General features: G+C 39.5%; 1 protein-coding gene across 3 annotated transcripts in view; it reads right to left on the bottom strand.

Moving 5' to 3' along the window:
* The window catches only part of LOC126162509 (Down syndrome cell adhesion molecule-like protein 1 homolog), a 169,015-nt gene that overhangs the window by 39,343 nt on the left and 101,976 nt on the right, over positions 1 to 27,696 (bottom strand). For all 3 annotated transcript variants that reach the window (XM_049919061.1, XM_049919062.1, XM_049919063.1), the window contains one exon: positions 8,867 to 9,160. In XM_049919061.1, the coding sequence (XP_049775018.1) occupies positions 8,867 to 9,160 (294 nt within the window). The remainder of the gene's footprint in view (positions 1 to 8,866; positions 9,161 to 27,696) is intronic.

Here is a 27,696-nt window from a genome sequence, read left to right as displayed (position 1 = left end):
AAAAGAACTCCACCTTCACCTGCTTGTGTGGATGTGCTTGGTGTACATCCAGTCACGGTGGCAATTATTTTTCTGTATCATTGTATCTAGTCTGAAGTGTTTAACCAAGTGTGAGCCCCCAAATGAACTATCATTAAATGAACTTGTTCAGTTTCAGGCACAGCAGATTGAATGACTGCTGGTCAGTGTTTAACAGATGACAATCTCTCTGTCACAACAAGAAGCACCACAGCCATTTGTTGCACCCAGGTTTCACCAATTTAACTGCAAGGAAGACGATTGGTCAGAATGTTGCTCACAACTGGTAGCACATTTCTCAGCCTACAACATTAGAGATACAGAGTACATTGCATCCTTTTTGTCCTATAGGTGCCAGTGTCTATTGTTTGTGTCTCAAATTGTTTTCCACTTCTTGTCCACAAGATTTTGATTATGAAGGATGCATTAGAAAACTTGATGAGCATTAAGAGTTGAGATTTATATTTTTTGTCTTAACAAGCCACCTGAACAGCCATTAAAACAGTGGACTGGTGCATTTAAATGGCTAACAAGACAGTGCAGGTTCAAGAGTTCTTGTGGACAAAATTATAGTGATGTCATATTACATGATGCAAATGTGCAAAACATGCCAAATCCAGATTTAAAAACAGTTCTGCAAATTGTAGTATCTCAAACTTTTGTGAACATAACTGAAGTTGGTTTTTAGGATCTGTCTATTTCTCTTGTGTGTAGTGCAGAAGGTGCTCCATTCTCAGTTAATGTTACAGTGAATAAAAACAGGGCTCAGAGTGTAGGTAAAGGCAAAGATAAAGGTAAAACATTTCAGTCATGTTGTACATGACGTGTGCTTCAGAATAAATTGTGGCAGTTTTGTCCACAGTGATTTTCTACTCATGATAGGAAAGCATGTCCTTCTCTTGAAGCAAAGTGTTTCACATGTGGTAAGCAAAGTCATAACCAGACCGTCTGTTTAAAGCACCAGCATAAGTATTACAGTAGTTGTATTACATGTTTATTACCTTATAAATAAATAAAAAACTTTTTTATTTTAAATTCAGTGCATTAGTATTTGTAAAATGACTCTTAGTGTTCATTAAAAAATGACGATCATTCCACTTGGAACCTGTGGAATGGTACATTAGCTTATTTGTTTTAGTTGTAAATATTTGTCATGTATTGTTGTTTTTCTTACATGTTCCACATCCTGGAGGACCTCCTCACTACAGATCAATTGGAATGAAAGTAAATCTAATCTAAAAAGAAACCAGCTCAAGTATCTGTCTACTGCACAGTCATCATCTGGCTATCAGCAGGTTAATGTCATCATGACTGAGCCACTACAGCAGGTACAAATGAAGTCTCATTTTTCTGCTTCACAAAAATCTTCTCCTGTAGTCCACAGACAACAGAACAAACTTTTTGTCAATTAAGAGTGGCTAGCAGTTTAGTTTCAATTAGACACAGATGCTTCTGTTTTCCTAATCAATAAAGACACCTAGTGTATGATCACAAAGGCTACTTCTAATTTGTCCACTTATAATGGACATGAAATACCAATGTAGGTGTGTGCAGTTTGCCAGCAATTTTTGTGACTTACAAAGTATGATTCATTCCATATACTTTTTTCTAGAAACAGTGGCTTGGACTTGTTTGGTTTGTTCAGCCTGTGCATACAAGATTACATGTTACAAATCAGTGTTTCAGTGCCTCATATCCATGTTTCTGACTTTTCCTATAAGTATAGTGAACTTTTTGAAGCAGGATTAGGAAGGGCTAAGGAATACTGTTAAAGATAATGCACAACCCAAATTTTATTGTGCTAGGCCTGTCCCCCATGCTCTGTGTCAGCAGGCTGCAAAGAAAACTACAGTGATGAATTGATATAATCTGTTTCTGTAATCTAGTGGGTGCCCCCTGGTAATTATTAAAAAGCAATAAGGGAAAAAAATGAAATGATTGTGTGGCATTGTTGACTGGAGGCCCCATCTAGGGGAGTTCAGCTGCCGAGTGCATGTCTTATTTCAGTCAACATTACATTGGGCAACTTGTGTGTCAGTGATGAGGATAAAATTATGATGAAGACAACACAACACCTAGTCCACTAGTGAAGAAAATCTCCAACCCAGCTGGGAATCAAACCCAGCTCCACTGCCTGGGAGGCAAGCATGTTATCACTCAGTTAAGCAGGTGGACAGCAAACAGGAGGTTTACATTTTTGAATTGCTTTCAAAGAAACAGTAAACCCCAAAACTATCATGGGTTCTTTTCTTCTCCTGCAACTGGAGGAGCCGGACGTGGTGGCCGAGTGGTTCTAGGCGCGTCAGTCCGGAACCGCGCGACTGCTACGGTTGCAGGTTTGAAGTTCTTGCCAAGGCAGGAGCCTCGGGCATCGATGTGTGTGATGTCCTTAGGTTAGTTAGGTTTAAGTAGTTCTAAGTTCTAGGGGACTGATGACCTCAGATGTTAAGTCCCATAGTGCTCAGAGCCATTTTGCAACTGGAGGAATTAATGGACAGAGTGGGACAGGGCAGATTATTTTCAAAGACTGATTTATACACGACATATTTACAGTTATCAATGGAAAGCAGTCCAGGTAATATTTTGTGATCAGTGCTCATATGGGATTGATTCAGTTTCAAAGACTACTTCTCACAAGTGCTTCTTCTTACTATTCTTCAACATTTCCTGGAACAATTAACAGCTAAAGTTCCTTCATGTATGAACTATCTAGGTGATATTGTTACAGGTCACATGCCTGCTGAACGTTTGGCAAATGTAGAGTGTTCATTTCAAGTTCTTGACAAGGCTAGCTTGAAGTGTAACAAGGAAAAGTGCTCATTCTTCCATGAAGGACTTGAATATTTAGAACATGTCATAAATACAAAGGGTATTTGTCCTGCTCATCCACACTTGGCTGTGATTAAAGATTTGCTGGTGCCCCATAATGTCAAGGAGCTAGAAGTACTTATGGGGAAATTAATTCATTACATTAAGTTTATTGCTCACACTGCACATATTGCTGTTCTGCTGAATCAGTTGTGCCAGAAAGTTGTTCCCTTTATGTGATCCTCAGAATGTCAGTATACATTTCATCAGTTAAAGGACACTTTGTTATGTCATTGTTGTCTCAATCATTTTCATCCAGCTAGGCCTGCTGTGTTAGCTGTGAATGCATCTTCTTATGGGATTGGAACAGTGCTTTCCCATAGAACTAGTATGTCTGATAGGCCCACTGCTTTTGCCTTGAAAGCTCTGAACAGTATTCAGTGCAATTATAGTCAACTTGGAAAAGATGTGGTCATGATTGTTTATGATGTTAACAAGTTCCACCAATATTTGTATGGTCAAAAGTTCTATTTGATTACCGATCATTGTCCTTTAGTGGCTTTGTTAAATCCTTCCAAGCTTGCCCCATAAACAGCACAGGAATTGCAATGCTGGCTCTGTTATTGTCTAATTTTCAAATGAGTTGTTGTACAGGCTCACTGTAAAACATTTGAAAACTGACTTGTTGTTTTAGTTACTAATCAATACCAACACAATGTCTGATTCATCTGAGGAATCATTTTATCAGATTCACACTCAAGATTTAGATATTCTTTAAAGATTTTCTCTTGACTTTCAGCATATTGCTGGAACACCAGCCTAGGACTCAGCTCCTTGTGTAGTTTTGCAATAAGTGTGCCATGGATGGTAATGTAGTTTGAAAGAAATTCTCCAACCAATGGCACATCGCTACTTTTTCCATTGCAATGCATGATCCGTACGGTCAGGTGTTCTGATGCTACATACAGAGAATGATGATGCACAAGTTGTGATTCCTCACTCTTTACAGCAGGAAATTTTGTCTTCATTGCAAGAAGGTCACTGGGTATGATGCACATGAAGCAACTCACTGGCACCACTGTACTTGTGATTTCCAATTACTGTATCAATGTCAACATCATTTACCAGTCATAGCTGGACAGACTGCATCACATCTTAGCAATGAAATATTAAAACTGCTAAGATAACAGACAAGAAGCACAGCACAGCACTGACGTTATAAACAATGGTTATAAACAACACTTTAAGCTCTTAAATGTTTCCAGTTTGTGGCCTCATGTGTGATCATACCTTATTGATCAGTATACATTCCTATTTGTAGAGAAAAATTCATTTACAGAATATAGAGGCTGTTGATTGAGCACATGTATCTGTCTAGCTCTAAACATCCTCTGTGGTGATGTCTAGACTTCCATTGGAAGGTGGTTGAACATCTTCAGGGCTGCTGTGGGAAAACTTTCCAGTGTCTGACTTAGGCAATAACTTGGAATATCAGTGTCACCCTTATTTCATGTGTTGTAGTCTTTTGTCTCTTTTGTCTCTTGCAGAAAGATCCTTGACTTTCTATTATACAGACAAGAGAGTTGAAAACATACTGGCTGAATATTGTCACTTAACCAAGTGCTTGAAAGTGGATCTTCTGTGGTTATATTTCTTACTGGAAGATATTATTCTTACAACCTTCCATTGTAGGAGCAATACATTTTTGCTTCCAGTAAAGTGTCCCCACAGCAGAAATCCATGCATGATGTCGCTGTGGAACAGTGCGTATTATATTGTGATTAAGTGCTGATCTGTTAGCAGACATTTGTGCTTCCTGAGGAGATAAATTACACTTGAGAGCTTAGAACACACACATGGAGTGTATTCAGTCCTTGTCAACTTACTGTCAGTTGTAATTCTCAGGAGTTTGACCCAGTTAACATTTTCTATGGGCCCACAGTCACCAAAGCTGCATAATATGTTCTGAAATTTCATTTTTTTGCTATGAACCACTTTTTAGCTACTCTAAACAAAATTTAAGCATCCTTTAGTACCTCAGCTGAATTTATACCCTTAATCATTAACTCTGTATCATCTAGAAAGAGCAGGGTATGACCATCATAACCTAAGGTATTGACAAATATTCAGAATAGCAGAGGGTCAAGTACAGAGCCCTGCAGTACACCTTGTTCAAGTGCCATTTCATGAGACATCACTCCCTGGACACAAACACTCTGCTGCCAATTTCTAAGGTAAGATGACTGAATCTCAAAAATGACCCCTTTCATAACATAACATTTTAATTTTTCCAGCAAATCTTATGAGAGATGCAATCAAATGCCTTGCTTAGATCACCAAGGATTAAAGCCATGCAGTTGCTTTTCTTCAAACAGTTCCATTATTTCTGTTATTACATCAAGCTTTGCAGTAAATGTAGATTTCCCTTTTCTAAATTCATTCACTGTTGTCTTTGAAATAACATAAGAGTTGGTTCTTCATTACAGTTTCAATTACTTTTGCTAGTATAGATGTTACACAAATTCTTCTAAAGCTGGATGGAGTGTTAGAATCACCTTTTTTATTCGCTGGTACTGTCTTTGCCAGTTTTAAGAAGTCTGGGAAAGTACCAACCTCAAGGTATAGCAGGACATGGATGTCCAAATTCAGCAAATGACTTCTTGTTACACAGCTTGTTCAGAGCATCAGTCTGCACTGCCACAGCAGTTTTTCCAGTGGCCACGTCTGTACAGACTGCTGCAATGCTTGCACATTGATTTTGCAGATCCATTCTGGAACACACAAGTGTTGTTGGTGGTAGACACAAACAGTAAATTTCCATCTGTCATCTCTGTAGCATCCACCACTACTGCTGCTACTGTATCGGCCCAATTTCCAACAGTGCTGAGTCATGGCATGCATCATGTAACTACTGCTCTTTTTAACCCTCAGTCAAACAGTAAAGCTGAATTGCTTCATTTGAATGTACAAGAGTCATATGGAGAAACTCCATTCCTTCCACACATGAGAGCAAGCCTTAAAGATTTTTCTTTCCTCCTACCACTCTTTGCTACATTGTGGGAAGTTTCCAGCAGAAGTGTTACACAGCCATTGTCACTGTACCCTCTTACACCCTATGTGGCCACTGTAGAAAGAGTTCACTCTGTCAGACAAGCTGCAGGACAAAGTTGTCTTGAAAGGTTTTGACAAGAAACAGCACTGAGAGCATGGTTTCATCATACAAGTATGGGGTCATTTGTCTTACATCGTTCTAGGTTCCTCTGGCTGCATTGGCACAATCAGGATAATGTGCAGCACTCTAGTATCAGTCATTCTGCTGGAGAATGCTTACCCACAGAACAGAATGCATTGGGGACTACAACAGTCACCACCTCCAACTCTCTGGCTGTTGCAGTCAGCACCACACAGAATGGTGCAGAAGGAGATTGATATCGCACTGCCATTAATGGTCCTGCAACCAGACTTGATGTACCTTCAGGTGCCATCTCCAGACAACCACCATGACACCCCTGGAGTTCTGCGTTCTGTCCTTTTGACCACAGCACCTGTGTTCCTCATCTATATCCACATTCAGGCTGCCCCTCCCCATCCCCCACCATCATCAAGCAATTCAGGGGAGGAACATAGTGTCATCCAAAGAGAGAGGTCTTATGGCAAAGTTAGTACCTCACAACAGAACTACAAGCTAAAGACAGTCACTGCCAGACACAGCCACAAACGAGAGATGTTGACGAAGACGTGCCCTCAAGAGATTCCACATGCTGCTGTTGCTGGAAGTCTACTTAAGTCAGAGCACAGCATTGCTTGCCAATTCTGATAGCTGACTCTGATATCAGCCTCATTGTATTTCAGATCCCAGCAGCAAATTAATGTCATTAGTAATTGTGTTCTGAGAGTGCACCATCCCTCATATGGACACAGATGTTTTCCAAATTTAAGTATCTGTTATTAAAGTGTTTTACTGAAATTGTTCTTATGTTAATTATATGTTGTAGAAGCTACTCTTACCCTCCAGAGGTTAAAACATTAGAACTGTCATCCAGGCTTGCTACAACACAAAAAAATCATCTGATACAAAACCTGAGAAAGTGATAAAAAGTGACCCCCCACCCCCAGAACGGAACAATGGATTTGTGCCTAAACTACCCCAGACTTCATAAAGGTTTTAGTTAGAAACAGCTGAAATAAATTCACTGAACTGAAAGGTTTCCAAGGGTAAGAGTACACAATTACTTCTGATGGGGATTCTAAATGTCCTGAAGAATGTACATCACAAGATCCAGAGTTTCTTCGAAGTACATCATCAACTGATGATGCACAAAAATTGTCTCAAGTGATCTTGTTAGAGATTTGGAACTCTCTAAAGCTAAGGCTGAGATTTTAGCATCAAGATTGCAGCAGTGCAATTTTCTGGAAAGCAATGTAAATGGTTCATTCTGCCACAGAAGAGAGCAACCATTCACTCCTTTTTTTAACATGCAAGATAGTCTTGTGCCAAGTGTAGACATAAATGGTCTAATGATGGCTCTCAGAATTAAGTACAACCCTGGTGAATGGAGACTCTTTATCGATTCATCAAAAGTGAGCTTAAAAGCAGTGCTTTTACATATTGGTAATGAGCTTCCTTCTATTCCAGTTGGGCATAGTGTGCATATGAGAGTCATACCAAAACATGAAAATTTTACTAGCAACCAGCAATTATAATGTCTCTCAGTGGCAGATTTGTGGTGACTTGAAAGTGGTTGCACTGCTGTTAGGTATGTAGTTAGGGTATACTAAATATTTCTGCTTTCTCCATAAATAGAATAGCAGAGCTCTTGCATTTCATTACAGTAAACATGAATGGCCAACCAGAAAATCTCTTCAATCAGGTATAAAGAACATTAAGAGTGAACCTCTAGTAGACCCTAAAAAGATTCTGCTCCCACCCTTGCACATCAAGTTGGGTCTCATGAAAGACTTTGTTAAGGGAATGAACAAAGATGGTGATGCATTTAAGTACTTAAGGCAAAAATTTCCTCACTTAAGTGATACCATAGTAAAGGAGGGCACCTTTGTAGGCCCACACATTTGAGAGCTTTTTGGAGACCATACTTTTGATGGAATCATACAAGGTGATGAGAAGCTTGCATGGGAATGTTTTAAGTCAGTCTGTTTACAGTTCATAGGGAACAAACAAGCAATAAATTACAAGGAGATTGTAGATAACATGTTGACATCTTATGAAAAACTTGGTTCAGCATGTCACTGAAAATGCATTTCTTACATAGTCATCTTGACTTCTTCCTCAAAGATTGTGGTGCAGTAAGTGATGGACATGGGAGCAATTTCACCAAGATATTGACACATTTGAGAAGATATGTGCTGGAAAGTGGAGCCCTACTCTTTTAGCAGACTACTGCTATACTCTCATAAGGGATGTTCCCAAGTATGTGTATAAGCGTCAAGCCAAGCAAAAATGATCTCCTGAATTTATCTCTGAACAAAATATGGAATTGTATATACTGTTCATAAGGACATTTAACATTTGTAATCCTTTATATTCATTTGTGGCCAGTTAATTATATGTCTTCTTTTGTGCTTTACATGGTTCTGGTACAAAGTAGACTTACAAAATATTTTCATTCATGTAATATTATCTTCATTTTTTCTTAATATTTTACTTTTGTACTTCCAGAATGGCACTTAAATTTATCAATGCATAATACATAACATAATTCAAGTAATTATTCACTTAAAATTTGTTATACTGAATCTTGGAATATGAATGCCTATTTAGTTAGTGAGTTATTTAAACAAAAATGTAGATTACTTAAAAAAAAAACTATAGCTAAATATTTATGAAGAGATGACTTTGTATCATTTTATACTGAAATGAACATAAATAACTCTGAATCATGCAATTTACACACTTTCACTTCAAATTTGTTGTTCCGTGATTATTTAACTTTTACACATTATTTACCCAAAATATTTGCTTATATTGACCTTTTTTATAATGGTGTCAGCAATACAGAGCTATAGAAACAGCTTTGCTTACCTCCTGAATGAGTAAGAGTTACAAAATCATATTTGTAGATAGTTGAACCAGCACTATTATGTGCAGTCATTCGAAGTGTATACCATGTCTCTGGATTCAAGTCAAGCACCAAAAATTCTGTTTGGTCAAACTTGACATTATTTGACACCAATGTCCAGTCCACTCCATGTTTCAATTTATATTCCACAACAAATGATGTAATGGGGCAGCCACCATCACCCCATGATGAAACATTTAGAGAAATTGAGGTTGAATTGACATGTATGAGGTCAAAAATGTTAGGTGCTACTGGAGCTGTAAAGGAAATATAACACTTACATGACTTTTATAGTGAAACTTCATTGTATTTTTTCTAAATTATTTTTCACCTCAACACGACATACAATGTCTGTTAAAATAGTTTTAGTTTAATATAATTAACATCCATAATTATCTACTCTATTGACAATAAATATGCTGTGATCTTATAAACCTCTTAAGCTATGATTTAAGTTTCAATGGCCTGGGCCCAAAATGAAAACATGATTGCCTGATATTCGAGCCATTCCATGGTTTGGTAAATCAGTCCACCATTGTACCAATTGCGCATGACTTATGATACGTAAGTACATGTGTAAGATCCAGTGGGTTTAATTTGTTGAAATATTTGATGAGGAATTATAAGCTCATGTATTAATTATTTTAGAAATACCTCAAAAGATTTATTATCAATCAATGCAATATAATATAAACTAATGCCATTTGTCTCCAGTTTCTGCATTCACTCACAATAAACATAATTGGCACTCTTACAGAAAGCAACAACACAAATCAGTAATGTTGAAGGGTGTGATATTGTTTGAAACATATGGATATGTGTAATGGAACTTTGCATCTCTTGCAGTCCTGTGTCATTTCACAACATTTTTTTTATTTTTCATGCAAATTTTACCCAACTGATGTACCATAGGCCTGGCCCATGCAGTTCACATTTTGCCCAGCTGATGTTTGTGTGTCAGGCACATGAAATTTACATTTCACTCAACTGATGTACCATGGTCCAGGCTTGTGATAGTCACATTTGGCCTGAATACCTTATGACAAGTCTCATATGTAGTTGTATGTTAAGAGGTTAAACATCTAAGTTCTGCAACTTTTGTGTTAAAGGTAATATCAGATTTTGGAGATGAAAATGTCAAAAGATTGACATACTTTTCCTGTTTTTATTCATAAAGTCTTACAGTATCATATTCTGAGTTAATTTGTCACTGAGGAAAAAAGTATTTGCTGCAGAGAAATATGGGGAAAAAAGAGGAGAAAACATCTCTAGCAATAATGTAAATGTTAGAACATTGCTATACATCAGGAGGTCACAGTTATGGTGCATGGAACATACAAATAACAGTCATTCTATCTTAGTTCAACTCCATGCTGAATGAGATTAGGGTCATTGTCACTACCGAATGTAGCAGCTCCCATTGATACATTTTACACCATTTACCCCCTCAAACTACCTAAAAAGTTAGTAATATATTCTTCATAGTGCATATGTGCAATAAGTAAAATCTTGTTATTTGCTATTTTATGAGTGTTGCAATTTTAATCTCCATCACTGTAAAATCAGAGGCCACAGAGAATATTAATATTGCTAATATTTTACATAATGATATGCTTGCACCAGTTTATCAGATTTTTTGCAACAGTTATGAAGCTGAGACCATGAATCTTTTGGAAGGAACCATATTGAACACAATCAACCACATTACACCCCCAATCACAGCAAATAAATTGGGGAAAGTAATTAGAGTAAAAAAAAAAAAATTTCCAGAGATCTGCACACTGCTGTAAAATTTATAAGTTATACACATAGTTACATATGTAATTTATCACTGATTCAAGGCGCTATCTAACTCAAATACATAACTTCTAAGCCTCAAGATTACAAGACAGAGGCCTTCAATTATAGTGAATGCAAATTGCCGTGACCCTCAGATACGCTGTCAGCTGGGGAAGCACGCGGAGAGCAGCGGTGGTGGGGAGTCACTTACAGCACTGTAGGGAAACTGATGAGTGGGAGGGGGGGGGGGGGGGGAAGTGCAATTATAAACTGCACCCTACACTCACATTTTTGGTAAATATTAAGCAGGGCTCCTCCATGCCCACACTTGCATGGTGACCACTCAAAAAGATCTGGCATCTCTTCTTTGGTTAGTATCTGAAAGAAATCCCACTGAAAATGGAGTGATTTGTTTTTATCTGGTTTGTTAACCATTTTTAACTTTCAGAGAAGAGTCACAAGTGGGGAATTTTGAATAAAACCTACACATTTCTCTTGTTGCCAAATTAAAATTTGCTTATTTTGCCAAAACTCAGTGGAGTTTACACAGTCTCAGCTCACTAACATCTTGTGCAGGTCAGCATCTTATGAAAAAGCACATTCTTGGTACAAAATAAATATGTAATAACTTCACTCATGTTGTTCCAAAACCCATAGCATTTCTTGTTTCACCAGCTATCAAAGACCCTTAAAAATTACATTCTTTCAACGGAAAAGTCTGTGGTAGTGGAATAACAAGGTATATAGTCAAGTTTTGCATAACAACGATACAGCAAAATACTCTCCCCTTTGTGTGCTATCTTTTGCCAAAATCTCATTTCAATATCTCAAACTGTTTATGAAATATGAGGAATGTTGTGGATATTTCACTCTGGCTTTATTGCTGGTGTGGTGCAATTGCAAATGAGTGCATTATGCCAGATTAATTTTCTTAAGATTGGTGACAGGTAGAAACCTCCGGCCAAGTCTAAAGAAAAATTCATATGCAGTGACATATTATTTAATATCCACCACACACAATATCATAGCAACCCCTGTTTTTCATTGCAAACTTTTTTGAATTTCATGCAGTGTCTTAATTCCACATAAATATCCAATAACTATGACCATTAATGAAATGATAGGCACATCATAAGGAACCTGACATATAAAGCTACAAGTACAGCAAAAATGAAATTTTTTAACTTGTAGTTTCTGTAAAATCATTTGGGAAAGACTGCAGAGCATGCACATCAATTCTGTAACTGTTGACTGGCCAAAAAGAGTCAAATGCTTCTTGGTCTCCTCTTTTGAACAAATGAATGAATCACCCAGCTCTTTGCATGAAAACCAGTCACTGCACATTGGCCACCATATCCTGTGTGACCTATACCATCTAGTTTCACTAGTGACAAATCTTTCAAGACTACTTGACAAGCTCATGCTGGATTGAAGAACATCTTAAATACCACAATATCTTCAACAAAAGTCAATTTTGATTCTGAAGAAGCATTGCAAATGACCAGTCTGTATTACCATTTGCAGATCAAGTGTTACAGTTGATTAGCAATAAAGTGTATGCAGTGAAAATGTTCTCTGACCTCTGTAAAGCATTTGACTGTGTGAACAACAAAACACTGCACAAGGAAGTAGAGCATTGTTGCTTTAGAGGAAAAAAGCAGAGATTTGGTTCAACTTGTATAAAAAAAATCAATCTAAATACTGAAGGAAGAAGTGCAGGGATGCATGTTGGATCCCCTGCTTTTAATTATTTTTGTAAATGATCTTGCAGTATTTTTGGTTTATTAAAATTGCAAGACCATTTACAAAAATAATTAAAAGCAGGGGACCCAACATGCATCCCTGGGCCTGGTGCCTCAGTCAGAGGAGACTGTTTCAAGAGTTCAGTTGTATGAATGTAGCCTATGTGTTTGTGTTATCTATTTCAGAAGAAGGCTTTTTGGCTGAAAGCTTGCTTCTTTAGCAGTCCTTTTGTTCATGCCTTTCTGCAACTCAACATTTCTGCTATATGGTGAGTAGCAGTCTATCCTTTTCATAGTACTGTCAGATTTTCGTCAGAGCCAGTCAAGCTATTGGGAGTTCAGTACACTGATACAAATAAACAAAATAACAGAATCAAGGGTAGCACCACATCATCTTATGATGTCACCAATAGATTATGGTATTTCCATTTTATTTCTTTTTGATACTGAGGCATTAGTCTCAATTTATTAATCAGCCTACATATCTCTGATTGTGGTCTTCCACCCTTGACAGCAGTAGCAGCTAAGCTGTGGACTTACACTCATCATGAAATTGTGATACTAGGTCAGGTATTTCAGCAATTATTGTATAAGCAAGGAATGTGTTCTTTCTTTCTTTTTTTGCAGTTGCAGAACCTTCAGTGGAAAATATTTTCGACCTGTATGCACATACAGCCTTTGTGTTTTCCATCCAACACTTGGTCCTGGCAATTAAGAACAGCCAACACTATTCCACATGTAGAAGCCAATTCTTTGTGTCTTCAATATGCTCCTTTGTATCTTCAGTCCTGGTAATGGCTTCTAATTTTTATGCCCACATCACTTTAAAAAAAGTCACTAGTCCAAATTTTTCAGTGCCTAATACTAATAGCCTTGTGGAATGAGGTTAAAGAAGAAATGAATTGCTTAGAGAAGTTAAAAAGTGCTGTATCTGTTTGCTTAAAGCAGAAGGGCATTACCATAGTCAGCATTTGCAAAGTTGGGGGTCGGGTGGTTTTGGGGCAGGAGACCAGACAGCGAGGTCATCGGTCTCATTGGTTTAGGGAAGGATGGGGAAGGAAGTCGGCCATGCCCTTTCAAAGGAACCATCCCGGCATTTGCCTGGAGCGATTTAGGGACATTTGCAAAGCAGGTGGGGTATTACACCTTTGTGGGGATTACAGAAATACAGTAAATGCCAATCAACTGTAAACTCGTACCCCTACTGTGTCCTGATGAGTTACTTTCAAAATTTACAGATGCTCAGTATTTCTCTAACAACAATATTTTGGATGCCTATTTTCAGTTTACTTTGGAGGAGGCTTCTAAAGTCATTCTGATATTAAATACTCCTCTTTGCCTCCAACATTATAACAGATTACCTTTTGAAGCTGTTGTGTCCTGATGAGTTACTTTCAAAATTCATAAGTGATAGTATTTCTCTAACAACAGTCTTTTGGAAGAGGATTCCAAAGCCATTCTGATATTAAATACTCATTTTGCTTCTTTTGATGTAACAGATTACCTTTTGCATTGCTAGTGCACCAGCAAACATTTATAATTTTTAGCTAGTTATTTCCAATGTTCCACAATTTATCAATTTACTAGATGATATACTGATCACTGGATGGACTCAAGAGGAGCACATGTAAAATCCCTGAGGAGTATTTTCCATTCTTTTGCAAGTTGCATTAAAGTGTTATTTGTCAGTGCACTCCTTATTTTGGTCTTCCACTAAATATGTAGGATGTATTCTTAACGGGGATAGCCTTAAACTAATGGCAGAGAATGCAATAACCATTTCCCATATTCCTACACCAAAAGTACATAAAGGACCTACAGGTTTTTATTGTACAATATTTGTTCCATAAATTATGATGATAGCCCATCTGTTTAATCTATTGTGGAGAAAAAGGATCACTTTTAATTGGTGTGTGGAATGCCACCAAGCATTTCTATAGTGGAAACAATGTTTCCAAATTACTCCTTGCCTGCCCTTTTATCATCCTCATTTATCTCTCATTGTTTTGTGTCACCATACACACCATTGGGGCCATTCTATTGCATAAGCACCCAAATTGTCCAGAACAGCCTATCACATATGCTTTTAAGATCATCACCATAACACTCAAAAAGTATTCCCAGATAGAAAAGGAGGCACTGGCAAATTATCTTTGATATCCAAAAGTTCTGAAATTTCCTGCATGGCAATGTCATCTGGTCACAGGTCATATGCCATTGTCATCCATATTTGACCCTCAGTCAAAGTTGTCTGAACAGACGTCTTAGAGTTTTCAGTGCTGAGTTCTTTCCTTATTAAATCACCACTGTTCCATTCATTATAATGTGTTGGCACAGCATGTGAACACACGTGCATTATTCAGGTTCTCTATGGATCCTAGTGAAAAATTTGGTCAATGAGAGACTGCTTGTTTTCAGATTGAGTCACAATTGGTACAGTTGCTGGTAGAGTTTCCCATCACTTTTAGAGATATCACAGCAGACAAACATAAGGACTTGCTCTTGAAACAGTTCACTAGTTTGCACAAATTGGCTGGCCTTTTCTTTGTCATCCTCTATGCAACTTCACTGTTTCTTTTAATGAAGTCATGCCCTTCATCTTTTCTAAGGTGTGCTATTAATGAATCAACATTATTGTCAGTGCCAAGTGATGATTTTGGAGGTTCTGCACTCCCATATATTGCTACTTGTGCATTAGTTCCACTGGGGAATTTCCAGAATGAAGAATCTGGCCATCGACATGTGTATTGGCTATGACTTGATGAGCACATTGCACCTGTGTATCATCACTGTGAAGCTTGCCAGCTGCAGCAACCAGCACTGCCCTAAGTCTACCAACTGTGGCCCACATATACTCATCCATGAGACTGGGTGCATGTGGGTTTTGTGGGTCCTTTCCAAGGGACCATTTGGTTGATTTTGATAGATACATATTCTCATTCCCCATACATCATCAAAATGTGATAGACCACAATGGAAAACACTACTATGGCCCTGGCTACAATTTCATACTGAAGGAGCTCCATGATTTCTTATCAGCAATAATGAACCACACTTTTCACCTGCTGGTTTTCAATTGTTTTGCACCTGGAATTGAATCACGCTTGTTACCACACCTATCTTTCAACCTGTCTCTAATGTCATGGCCAAGAGTTTTGTATGAACATTAAAAATGCAAATTGAGAACTATTACCATCCATGCCTATGAATTCTACACCTCTTCCTTTTTATCCTTTTATCAGGTGATACTGATCAATGATTGAAGCTCAAGGGAACTTTTGCATGGATGTCTGCTTAGTTCCCTGTTAGATCTGTTGCAGCCTTTATCAGTAGAAGAATGTTGTCATTCCCATCTGTGTGTACACATTTGGACACATGCCTGGCTGGATGTGATGCCTCATCACTGACCAGCAAGTCCACCAGCTGGTCTTGGAGGCAAACTCTGCTGTCTGATCTGCCACAATGGAGGGAGCACCTGGCCGCAAGGATCAACAGTAGTCGATGTGGGGTTCACTTCCAGGATGACATCCCAAGTAGTGGGTGCCTGGCATTCTTGGTCCTCCGGCCATCATCCATCACCTAGATGATATGTTGGCAACTGCCCCCCCCCCCCCCCCCCAAAAAAAAAATCTGTGCTAGGTCAGATACCTTCTCCAGAATGAGCAGCAAGCTGTGAGTCTGAACCATCATCACTTCCTGCCTCTCTGATGCTGGACTTTGAAGCAGCTCCCCCATCACCAGTAGCATCCGAAGCCACACCCCAGCCTTTGCAACAAGCTGCTCACAGATTTCCTCCTCCACACAGGCCATTGGGATCTGGGCCCTATGGGCCAATTCAGTCCTGGTGGCTGTATCAATGGAGCAATTGATATTAGTATGAATATTTTCAGCGAGGTCACTACACGTGTTGTGATGCAGAAGGATACATGTGCAGGCACCAGGTCATGTGGCAAAACAACCCTGGAAGATCTAAGGGATGCAATGGAATCATCACAACCAGCTGATGTTTTCAGCCAGTTCTCTGGTGTACCTGTTGATAATGATCATGCACTGTGTGGTTTTTTCCTGGACTGTGAGTTGGACTTTCTGTTGCCTGCTGTTGACATTTCAGTCACAGATGGAGCTTGCTTATCTGTCTAATGTGGCACTGTCTTCATTCACCATTCCAGCAACAGTTGTGCTTTTAGTGAGCAAACTAGCAGCATATGGGTGTAGTGAGAGTGTAGTTTGTATTAGAGTGCTTCCCATTCGAAACTACAATCAGCATTCACCTTCACTAATGTGTGAGTTACTGAAAAGATCTGGAGTACTGTATTGGCCAAGAGGCATCTGCCTCTGGAAGCTTGTTGGTTTGTGTATTTCCAGAAGAGTCAGGTATAATTACTTTCTGTGATTTATTTGTAAATGATATGAGCTTAATAAAATTTGTGTTGATGAAGAAGCAGAGTACAACAGCACAAATACCAATCTATTTTCTATGCATTCACGGGTAATATCTTGGAAGAAACATTGTCAGTGTGTCAGAGTATAAGCCCAGATTTCTCTGATTTTACTGTCATCATCATTACACAAGATGTATGTTGGATGAAGTAATATTCCTAACATCTTACTTTGCAAGTGCATTCCTTGAATTTTAAGAACAAGTTTTTTTGTAATGTCCTCAAAAATGAATCATTGCTATCTTTTCAATTAACCGAACTTTGTAGGTTTCCTTAAGGGAGGAAGAATAAGACTGGATATGAGTTTTGTGTCGGAGCTGCCTTGAAGTGAATTACATCCTTAATGTTTCTTGCATTAAATCTCAATCTGCTGTCTTCCTTTCCATTAGCTAGATGATCATATAACTTTAATTTCCTGTGACTGGATACTCATAGACATTTGATGGTTGTGACTGATTCCCACTTACATACATCACACTTTTATGATGAAGAACAGTCAGAACCTCAATACAAAGAATTGTCATGTTTAAGTCTCCCTCCATCTTTTAATAGTTTTCTAATAGTGTGCCCTTCCAGTTTAAGCTGCATCAGTGATTCAGTAAGTTCAAATGGTTCAAATGGCTCTAAGCACTATGGGACTTAACATCTGAGGTCATCAGCCCCCTAAACTTAGAACTACTTAAACGTAACTAACCTAAGGACAACACACACATCCATGCTTGAGGCAGAATTCAAACCTGCGACTGCAGCAGCAGCAGCAGCAGCGTGGTTCCAGACTGAACACCTAGAACTGCTCAGCCACAGTCGTCATCTGATTCAACAAGTAAAGCTCTTTTTTCAGATTCAATGAATTCTGTTTTATCTTTGTGGTCACATGCTTATTTTAATTTGTTCAGCTACACTATAATTACAAATGGCTTGCCCAACTATTCAAGATAATTTTTGGAAATGATATTTTGTCCAATATCATAGAAATTTTTGTGTCTGCCATACACATGAAGTCTTTCAGATTATTACAACAAATCTGAAATCTCTCTTCATTACTATAGTAGTTGTTGTGGCCTGCAGTCCAGAGGCCAGATTGACACAGCTCTCCATGCTGTTCTAGCATGTGTAAGCCAATAGTACAGCTGCATATCCTCAGAAAATATGACAACTGTAGCTTGCTTTCAGCTATTTGCAGTACCAATACAGTGAGGCCAAGTTGACTTATGTTACAAGGCCAGATCAGGCAATGATCCAGACTGCAGCCCCTGCAACTATCAAAAAGCCTGCTGCTCATCTTCAGAAACTATATGTTTGTATGTCCTCCTGAAAGACACCCATCTAACATGGTTCCACCTATGATACAGTTGTATTCATCACTGACGCCTGACTGTGGCAAGTGCCATGGCTCATGGGGAACTTTACTACTGTATGATAAATGAATTTATGCATTGTATTACCCATGATTTCTTTGCAAGGTTTTGCCACTTTTATATTTATGTCAGCAGGTGGTGTAATTGACTAATTATTATTTTTGATTCAGACATGTTGTTTCATCCTTAATCCAGATTTATTTCACTTTTAATGACTGATTTTTTAAATGACTGACTGTTTTTTAAATGACAGTAAATAATTTGCATCCAGTGGCATCTAGCTAATCTGTCTAAGAAAAGTGTTATTTTTAATTCAAAATAATTTGTACTGATAATTCTTTGTGTAAGTGCTCCTCATATATGTGGAAGGGTTTCTCTCATCCAGAAAACTCACATGTGTGCACCATACCTGTAGTACATCCATAAAGGCCTCCTGTAGTACACCAATGGAAGTGTTTATGTAACAACCTACAAGAGTCTCAAAACCACAATCCAGAGAACAGCTATAGATTCTGGAAAAAAATACTACACATTGTGAGCTATGCTTCTAATACGTTATTGAAGCTAGTGGTACTCTCTACATCAGACAGAATTTTCATCCTGGGACACAAGGGGAATCCTGAAGGAGATCCCAGCAGGGGGACTGAAATTTTGAGTACTGAAGAGTTTTGAAGAAGATTTCCTGTTGACACAAATAACAATTCTGAAACTTGCTGCACCTTGTATGGCCAACAGCCACTGATCTGAAAACTTCTGCATGCTGCTAGGGAGAGGAATGGTAGGACAGAGTCAGTTGAATTGTGCTGTGCTGGTAGTGTAACTTCTAGTGCCATTTCCCTAGTAGGCATTCTTAAGCTACATTTATTATGCTGCAAAGCTTTTCTCAACCTGAAGGTTGGTTTGAACACTTGTATTGAATTGGTTTATTGGAGGTGGTGTGCCTTTGCCTTCCTCTTAAAACTCCAAACCAACTTATGAGGCATTTGCAGGGGGACCTATAATTTAACATGGACTCCCAAAACACAGTACAGCTTGACTTTCCTGCTTTTTCAGTGTAAGAAGTGATGCAAGCAATAAGTGACAGGAAAAAATCCTAAGACCAATGTGGGATTGAATACTGGACCTGTAAGTTTGTAGTTTGGAACTCAACCATAGAGTCACCGAGGTGTACTGTGCCACCTCTGCCTCAGTGTGTTGTTATCTGACTCACTTCTACAAGTGGACTATGCATCACAACTGTTTAGCGTGTGTTTAGTGGCATGAATTAGCAACTTGTGGTTTCCAGCATCTATTGTGTATACGGAATTTTGATCACAAAATACATGTTATCTGGCTAAGTTTGCTTCCTTTAATCTCAAATGATCTCAGAATAATTTCTATCTGGGGCTGAGATGAATAATCCACTGAGAAATTTTACTGTTTGGAGTGAGGACTAACTAACCATTTATGTGGTTGTTACAGAAATTAGTTATGTTTGTGTCTGCGTACCATCTCTGACTTGGTAAATGGAGGATCAATGCATCGTGAGGCAGTAAGGGTTAATATACTCTGTATGCTTGTAATGATTACATAAGTTAATGTATAAAACTCTTACCAATAAATAGTGTGAAAATTGTATCTCTATGCTGTGTCACTATTCTGCTGGTACCCAGTTTCCCACAGTGTTGACTCCAAATTTCTGCATCGAACCACAATTTAGCTGTGAAGTCAAAAATCTGCAGCCTCAGTTATGCCATTGAGAATGCTGCCACTACAACTTCACTGTTTCTTCAGCAATGTTGACAACATATCTCAACAAGTGCTTGTGAATTCCCCACACATACCATGTGCAAAATCAATAAACATCCACCAAGGCTCGGATGACACTACGCTGCTGAATGATATAGTGACAATTCCATCATTGTTCATTGTATCTTTCAACCAGACTTGCAACATTGCCTATGCAAAGCAGCAAACTGTGGCATGAGGAGCATTGAATATACTGAGTGACTTCAAGATAAACATTCCAGATTTGACACTGAGTGAATCTATTCCTGGTACTTCAGACACAAATGCAGTAAAGAAACACAATAAACAGTGTCTGTCCCTCTTTGTAACAAACATTAATCTAAGTCCTTTCACAAAGGAAAAAGCATTGCCTGATCCAATGCTAGTGTTATGAGCCTTATGACACTCACATTAATGACCTGAATCATACAGATGCCTTCCACACTGCCATTACAGATGAACAACAATGCCTACACCATACCACCCCACCATTCTGTTTCATCATCCATCTGACAATGGACTGTGGGATCAAGATTTACATCACTTTTCAGTACCTGTGCATTCTGATTTTCCAGATCCTGTTCTGACTGTTGTGACTACATGCGAGTTCTGAGAGACAGACTATGACATCACTCACATCCCTGCTGTGCCAGGCAACACAATTGACTTGCTTCCAGTCCAGCATCATGCTTTCCATTTGCAATCACCTGCACACAACACCAAAACCAACTAGGTACTTCATGAGCACATCTTGGCAAGGTCAGATATCGCTGTCTCCCAGTTCAAATGATGTACACCTGTGTCAGTCATGTCACAAATGACTGCACATCCATACAATTCCCTGGGATGGGGACTGTATCATTGGATAATAAATGGACTAGTCTTCCTTCTTTACATTACCAGGACCTCATGCGCACTCTCACATACAATTTCTGCTGCCTCAGACATCTGACACTGGGAAAACAGTATGTACTGTGATGGCCCTGGAACTTCACTCACATGTGCAACTGTTCTTCAAACACCCACCCAAGTCCTATGCGCATTGTGATGTGATGCTGACCATCTCGTTCAATGATACTCCAGCATCTCCTGCATCGTCATGCTCACCTCACAATGTTGCCTCACAATAAAACCACTGACAGCCATCATACCATCCACCATCATCTGAAACTAAGATTGTTCTGCACAGATTCTCCCATGAGGTGGTTTGCCCTCAGTGAATGTTTGATGTCAGCCAATGGCAACACTGGGGATCATGAGAAGTTCACCATTCTTCTTAACCACCTCAGATACAGTTTGGACCTTATTAGCAATTTGCTTTTGGATGTTCCAGCATCTCACAAATACAGAACTGCTAGGACACTGTTGCTACAATGACTAATAACACATCTAGGCAGCAGCTAAACCTCATTGTCAATGAGACTACTTTGAAAAACTGCATGCTGTCTTCACTCTGGCACCGCTCGTGAGCTCCAATTAACCAAACGCACCTGCCTGACCACATGTTATTGGCAGTTTGGCTCCTAAAACTGCCAGAGAACATCCATGCTAGCACACAACCAAAAGTGCTATGCTACTGTCAATGCCCAGTACACATGCACGAAAACTGATTTTGCACGATCCCGGCTGAGTTACCCCGACATTCTGTGCAGCTGTGGACTGCTTGATGATGAACACACCGACCCAAACTGGGTTGTGTCCCTGGCCTCTACCACCCCAAGCACCTTTCATGGCTCCGGCAATCCACAATTGCTTATATGATGGCCAAGGTTGTCACTCCCCACCTCCCAGTTGGCCACTTGATGTATAAACAAAAGCTGCACCAACCAAGTGAATCACATGCCTCCATGCCCAACACACTACAACCCTACTGCTCGCTTCACACCAGATTTGGCAAGATGCACAGTGCTACAGATAACCCTGCATCTACCCAAACTAGTATGTAGATGTGATGTACATGCACCAGACTGCTCTTCATAAACAAGATGCCTCTTCACATGACAACAAACCAGGTGGGCAGATTATCCCCATCTGTTCATCCATGACAGGCACTTGCACATATATTTCCTTGTTGGTACTGGGACTGATGTGAGTGTTCTACTGCCTGCTCTCACACCTGCCACACTGTTGCTGTCGCCACTGCAACTGCATCTGGCAAATGACCCTGTGATCACAGTTGCTGGAACTGCACACATCATGCTCAACCTTAGTACAGATACGCAAAATACCTTGGATGTTGGAGTGGCAGAGACAGTTGAACAGTCCTAGGAGCCAACTTCCTCCAGCACTACCAACTAATTCCAGATTTAAATCACATCCTCCTATTATGACAGAATGACGAGCAACTGATCTGTGGTATGGTAAATGATACACCACCTGCCGGCATTGCAGCACCCTCAATCACGCTGCTGCCACTCAATACATCACTCAACCTGAAGCTACAAAGCAAAACACATTTCAACCAGCTACGCTTAAAGACAATTGAGACTCTTCATTACATCCTGACAACAACAAGGTCATATACCTCACCATTAAACAACTACGGAGACAAATAGTGACTCCACCATGTCACTACATGCAGCTCAACAGAAGCTTGATGACCATCATCCTGACACTGATCACTACCACAGTGCTGCTATTACAGCCAATTCTCAAGTTGGCATGTATGGGGTGCATCTTACTTATGAGGAAACTGTTCAGACATGCCCCTCCCACCTCCCAACAACTACCAAGAGCTGCATATTTTTTTGGGGTCATAAATTTGTACTGTACCCAGTTGCCACACACCTCTGAGACTTTGCCACCACTCATACAAACACTTTCATGGTGAGAATACGTCTGGTAAATGATGCCTTGTTAAGACACTGCAAATGCTGGCAGCCTTTCAACAAAATAAAAGAACACATGTTACATGCCATGACCCTAACCAACCCATCACGTAATGTACATCTAATTATTGTGTGTGATGCTAGTGATCACTCAGCCACTCAGATCTTCTTGCATAAACTTACTGACACCCACAAAAATGGTCCTTACTTGACTGCAAACTACTAGTGATATATGAAGCAATTTGTCATTTTCAAGATGATGTTGATGGGAGAACTCTTCCCATATACACAGACCATCATCCATTGGCAGATGCATTCCACAACTTGTCAGCAGATTCTGCATCCAGGAGATTCTGCCACCTAGATTTTGCAGTAGAGTTCACTATCAATGTGTGATACATGAAAAGGTTCCAATAATATTGTGGTGGACTCTCTTGTCCTTATCACTGCTACCTCCACCTGGCTGGACTTTGATAGAAGTGCAGATGCACAAGTGACAGATGCCAATGTCCACAGCTTGTTTAACAAATCAGACAGTAGACTCCAATTGCAACAATGCATACTAGCCAGCATGACCAAACAAGTTTGGTCTGACAATTCAAACGAATGGGCTCAGCCAGACATCCCAAAACCATGTTGCAGAACAATTTTTGACCTTCTCCACAACCTTTCTTATCTGAGCCCTACCACATGCCACATCAGGCCACATCTGGCCTAACATTAAAAGGGTTGTACCACATGGACCAGGACTTGTATGTGTGCCAGCAGGCAAGGACTGACATCCACACACAGTCCCCTTTTGGTAAATTGCTGACGGCAAAGGGGCAGCTCCATCTCACCAACATAGACATCTCAGGAGCACTCCCTGAAATGCTTAGTTCCCATTACATTCTGTCAATCATAGATCTTGTTACATGATGGGTGGAGGCCATGCCCATTTCCAACATATCAATAGAGACAGTATGAAAAACTTTCATCAACAGCTAGATTGCCAGATTTGGCTGCCCAGCCTCCTTAATGTTGGAGCAGGGTCTGACTTTTGAATGCCAACTATTCAATGACTTATGCCACCTATGCAGATGCCGCCAGTTCCACATAACCAACTAGTACCTCCAGTCCACTGGACTCATGGAAGGATGGATCATGCGATAAAGGCTGCTCTCATGTGCCACTCAGAATTGTTGGTGGAGGCCCTTCCAAGGGTTCTTGTAGGCATTCACACAACACATAAAGATGACCTTGATGTGTTGCTCACTGAAATAATATTGTTATGGTGTAAAGTCAAACACTGGCATACCAGTTGGGAATGATAGAGCAGAGAGGGCTGTGTGAAAATGTCAGTCAATTGCACACTGACCAACCCCTCCCTAGGATGACAATGCAATGGCAGTGGCCTCTATGTGAAGAGGACATAAGCACTGTACCTGATTGGTTGAGGCCCAGTAACAGAGAAGCTTCAGGACTAGCAACCTGAATAGAAGCATGAACTGTATTACTTCGCTTGTGTTAGGAATTGTGTACACTGAGAAAGCTTGTTTATTTTGCCTGTTGCCCTTTGCTTGTGACACATCTATGTAATTCTCAAAGTTAAGTATAGTATTTTTTTTTGTAATAAAATTCGCTTGAATTGTTGTCTAGTGATCCAAGAAAGCAGGTTTCATAGACACCACCTATTTGATGACTAGGTAGGATTTAACAACTATATGGTGGGCCCCTCACTCTACCCACTGAATCCATAGTGCATGCATAGTGCATAGTGCATGGTCCACTTATCAGACTTTGTGATGCGAGTGTACACACACATCCAAAACATCAGTGTGCCAACCCCCCTCATCTCATGGCACAATGAATTTTTATTCATAAAGACCTGGCCACTTGTTCTCATGTGATGCAATGTACAGACACAATGAATCCTGTCCTGCAACCACCATTTACAGGACCATACTAAGAGCTGAACTGCGATAAAAACACTTTTGATATCAAAATTGCTGAAAAAAAGAAAACAACAGTGTCTGTGAACTGACTTAAAGCAGTGTGGACATAAGCAGATCTGTCACAACAGACACTCTCCACCCCTACCATCTCCTATGCACCTCTTAGTCAATTTCTAAGTGTGTGTAAATCTCCATGATTTTCTATATGATGACATATCTGCCACGTTACATGATACCAAACTCGTGGTTATAGCTACCTACATGGACAGGTGGTCAGTTGCAAAGTGCTGTCACACACGATCCACTGCTGTTCAGAAATTGATGTGATGGGACTCACCTCCCATTTTCAGCAGACAGTACACTCACCATCACCACCCTGACTTACAATACTACCAGCCCTGCAACACCTCCTGTGGATGAAACATTGCAGGAAACTCCACCAACATGCCTCTCTCTCCAACTGCCACTCCTGAGTCAGCAACAATTAAAGATGCCCCAGAGACTACTTCCATATCTGCCAATGCCACCAGTGGCAACCTGTTAGTTGTACTGCTGACATCACACTTTGGGCGTGCCCTGCAGCCCCCTGTGCACCTTGCTGACTACAATGTGTCTTCCATCGCATCAACCATTACAAAGCTGCCTACGTCACTTATGACAGACAACGCCCCACTGCAGCCTATTCTCACATGCTCTGCTCCATAAGGGTTGGGCTCTGTGGTGGCATAACACCTCTGACTCTGTAAATGGAGGATCACTGCCCAGTGAGGCAGTAGTAGTTAGTACTTTCCATATACTTATAATGATTACATGAATTATGTATATTGTGCTTACCAATAAATAGTGTGGAAATCATATCTCTATGCTGTGTCACTATTTTGCCAACACTCTGATGATATTCCCTTTCCCACACATTCAGTTAATGTTGTGATCTGTTTTATGGGGTTATAACATCGCCCAACATTCACACCCAGATAGAGTGTATGATGCAGCAGTATCAGCTACTACACATAAGATTGGAGGTAGCCGATATGTCATGGCCATCATCCCAGTTGTCAATCTGCTGTCACATGACAGAGCAGCAACATGAAACCTATTGATACCATCAATATGTCTTCTATCTGTCAAAAATGGCTTTCCGTCTCTAGCTGCAAACAACCAGCACGGAACTGAGCGATCTGTCATTACTAAACACAATTTTTGAAGAGTATGGAATTATTAAAATACATAAAATGATTAAATTAAACTGATAAAACAGTGGAAATAGAGTGAAACTGAACTGAATGGAAAGTCCCATTGATTTTCCTGAGAATGTGCCATAAATGTTGTTAATGGTCCTACCCAAAGATGTACCCAGTAAGAAGCAAGGCAGAGCAGCTTACACTCTCCTGCCTTCCTCCCCTCTTCCAACCTCTATCAGAAAGACATATGTAATAATTCTGTACCAGTATTAACAAAGCAAGAACATGTAATAGACACTGTATAGTAAAAGGTGGATCTAGAGCTGTTTCATTAAGAAATATCAGAATTGTTTCCTTATGTAATCATTCACAAGGAAATGAATATGGGCTGCCCTCCTCCTACTCCCTTCTGACCTTGCCTCTCCACTTCATCCAGTTCAGATTATGGGTATGTTCTTGTTGCTAAATGTGTTTCCATGTATGCATGTAGAAGTAGGAGAAGGTGGTGCCACTGACAATGATGAACCACACTGCTAAGCTCTGAACATGTGTCTAATAATTTATAATGTTTAAAATACAAAAAGATAGATTGGCATTTACCATAAAGATGGCATGTTAAGTTACACACAGGCACATTTGAAAGACAGTTACACATAGGCTTTCGGCTGCAGCTTTCATCAGAACAAGAAAGAGAAACTCACACCATTCATTCACCGAGCAAGCATACCTCACACACATATGACCATATGACTGCCAACTCCAGCACCAGTGTGTCATTTCAATGTGTCTGTCTTCAACTTAACATGTTATATATATGTGAGACTTGTCAGCAAGAAGAAATTGTGTAAAGGTTTGAAATTACATGTAAAGTTTGTTGCAAGTTGCTAATTGCTCTCAATCACAAATACTGGATGGATGAAGTCTGGGAAGTCATGCATTGTAAGCTAGATACTTTTTCAGCCCCATCCCTGCCTTTTTTATATGTAGATGGTATCTGAGCATGTTTTCCATATCCCCTCCTAAACCACTGGACAGATTTCAACCAAACTTGGTACACATATACCTTACTGTCAGCTGACAATTGCTATGGGGGTAAGACTCATCTACCTATCACAGGGGTGAAGGTGGGGGAAAAAACTAGCTATCCCACAATGCATGACTTCCCAGATTTTATCCACTCAGTATTTGTGGATGAGAGCACTTAGTGACTTGCAAAAAACTTTAAATTTCAAACCATTACAAAATTCCTTCCTGCTGACAACTCCTTCAAAATGATGAAAGGAGAATTGTAAATTTGTGGTAAGGACTATTGAACCAAACTGCTGAGGTCATCAGTCCCTAGGCTTACACACTAATTAAACTAACTTAAACTAACTTACACTAAGGACAACACACACACACCCATGCCTGAAGGAAAAATGTTTATTGCTTATTACTTTTCCGCTGTTCATGCAATAAAAGTACCACATGAGGCATGACATTATAATTTATTAATTCCTTGCTACTAACTGTATTCATGACATTTTACAGACAGTAAATACATATACCACTCAATATAAGTGCAAAATTATATCATTGCATGACACATGGTTCAGGAGATATGACATCATTAACAGTGAAATGCATGAAAAAGTGTCTCATTATGCATGATGTTTTTAATTTATTACTTTTTTTGCTACTAACTCTATTCACAATAAATTTTGCAGACAGTATCCACATATGAATTTACCTGCAATGGTCTATCATTGTATGACACATCATTCAA

This window comes from Schistocerca cancellata, chromosome 2, assembly GCF_023864275.1.
Source record: "Schistocerca cancellata isolate TAMUIC-IGC-003103 chromosome 2, iqSchCanc2.1, whole genome shotgun sequence".
Lineage (NCBI taxonomy): Eukaryota > Metazoa > Arthropoda > Insecta > Orthoptera > Acrididae > Schistocerca > Schistocerca cancellata.
This window is presented reverse-complemented; position numbering and strand designations above follow the sequence as displayed.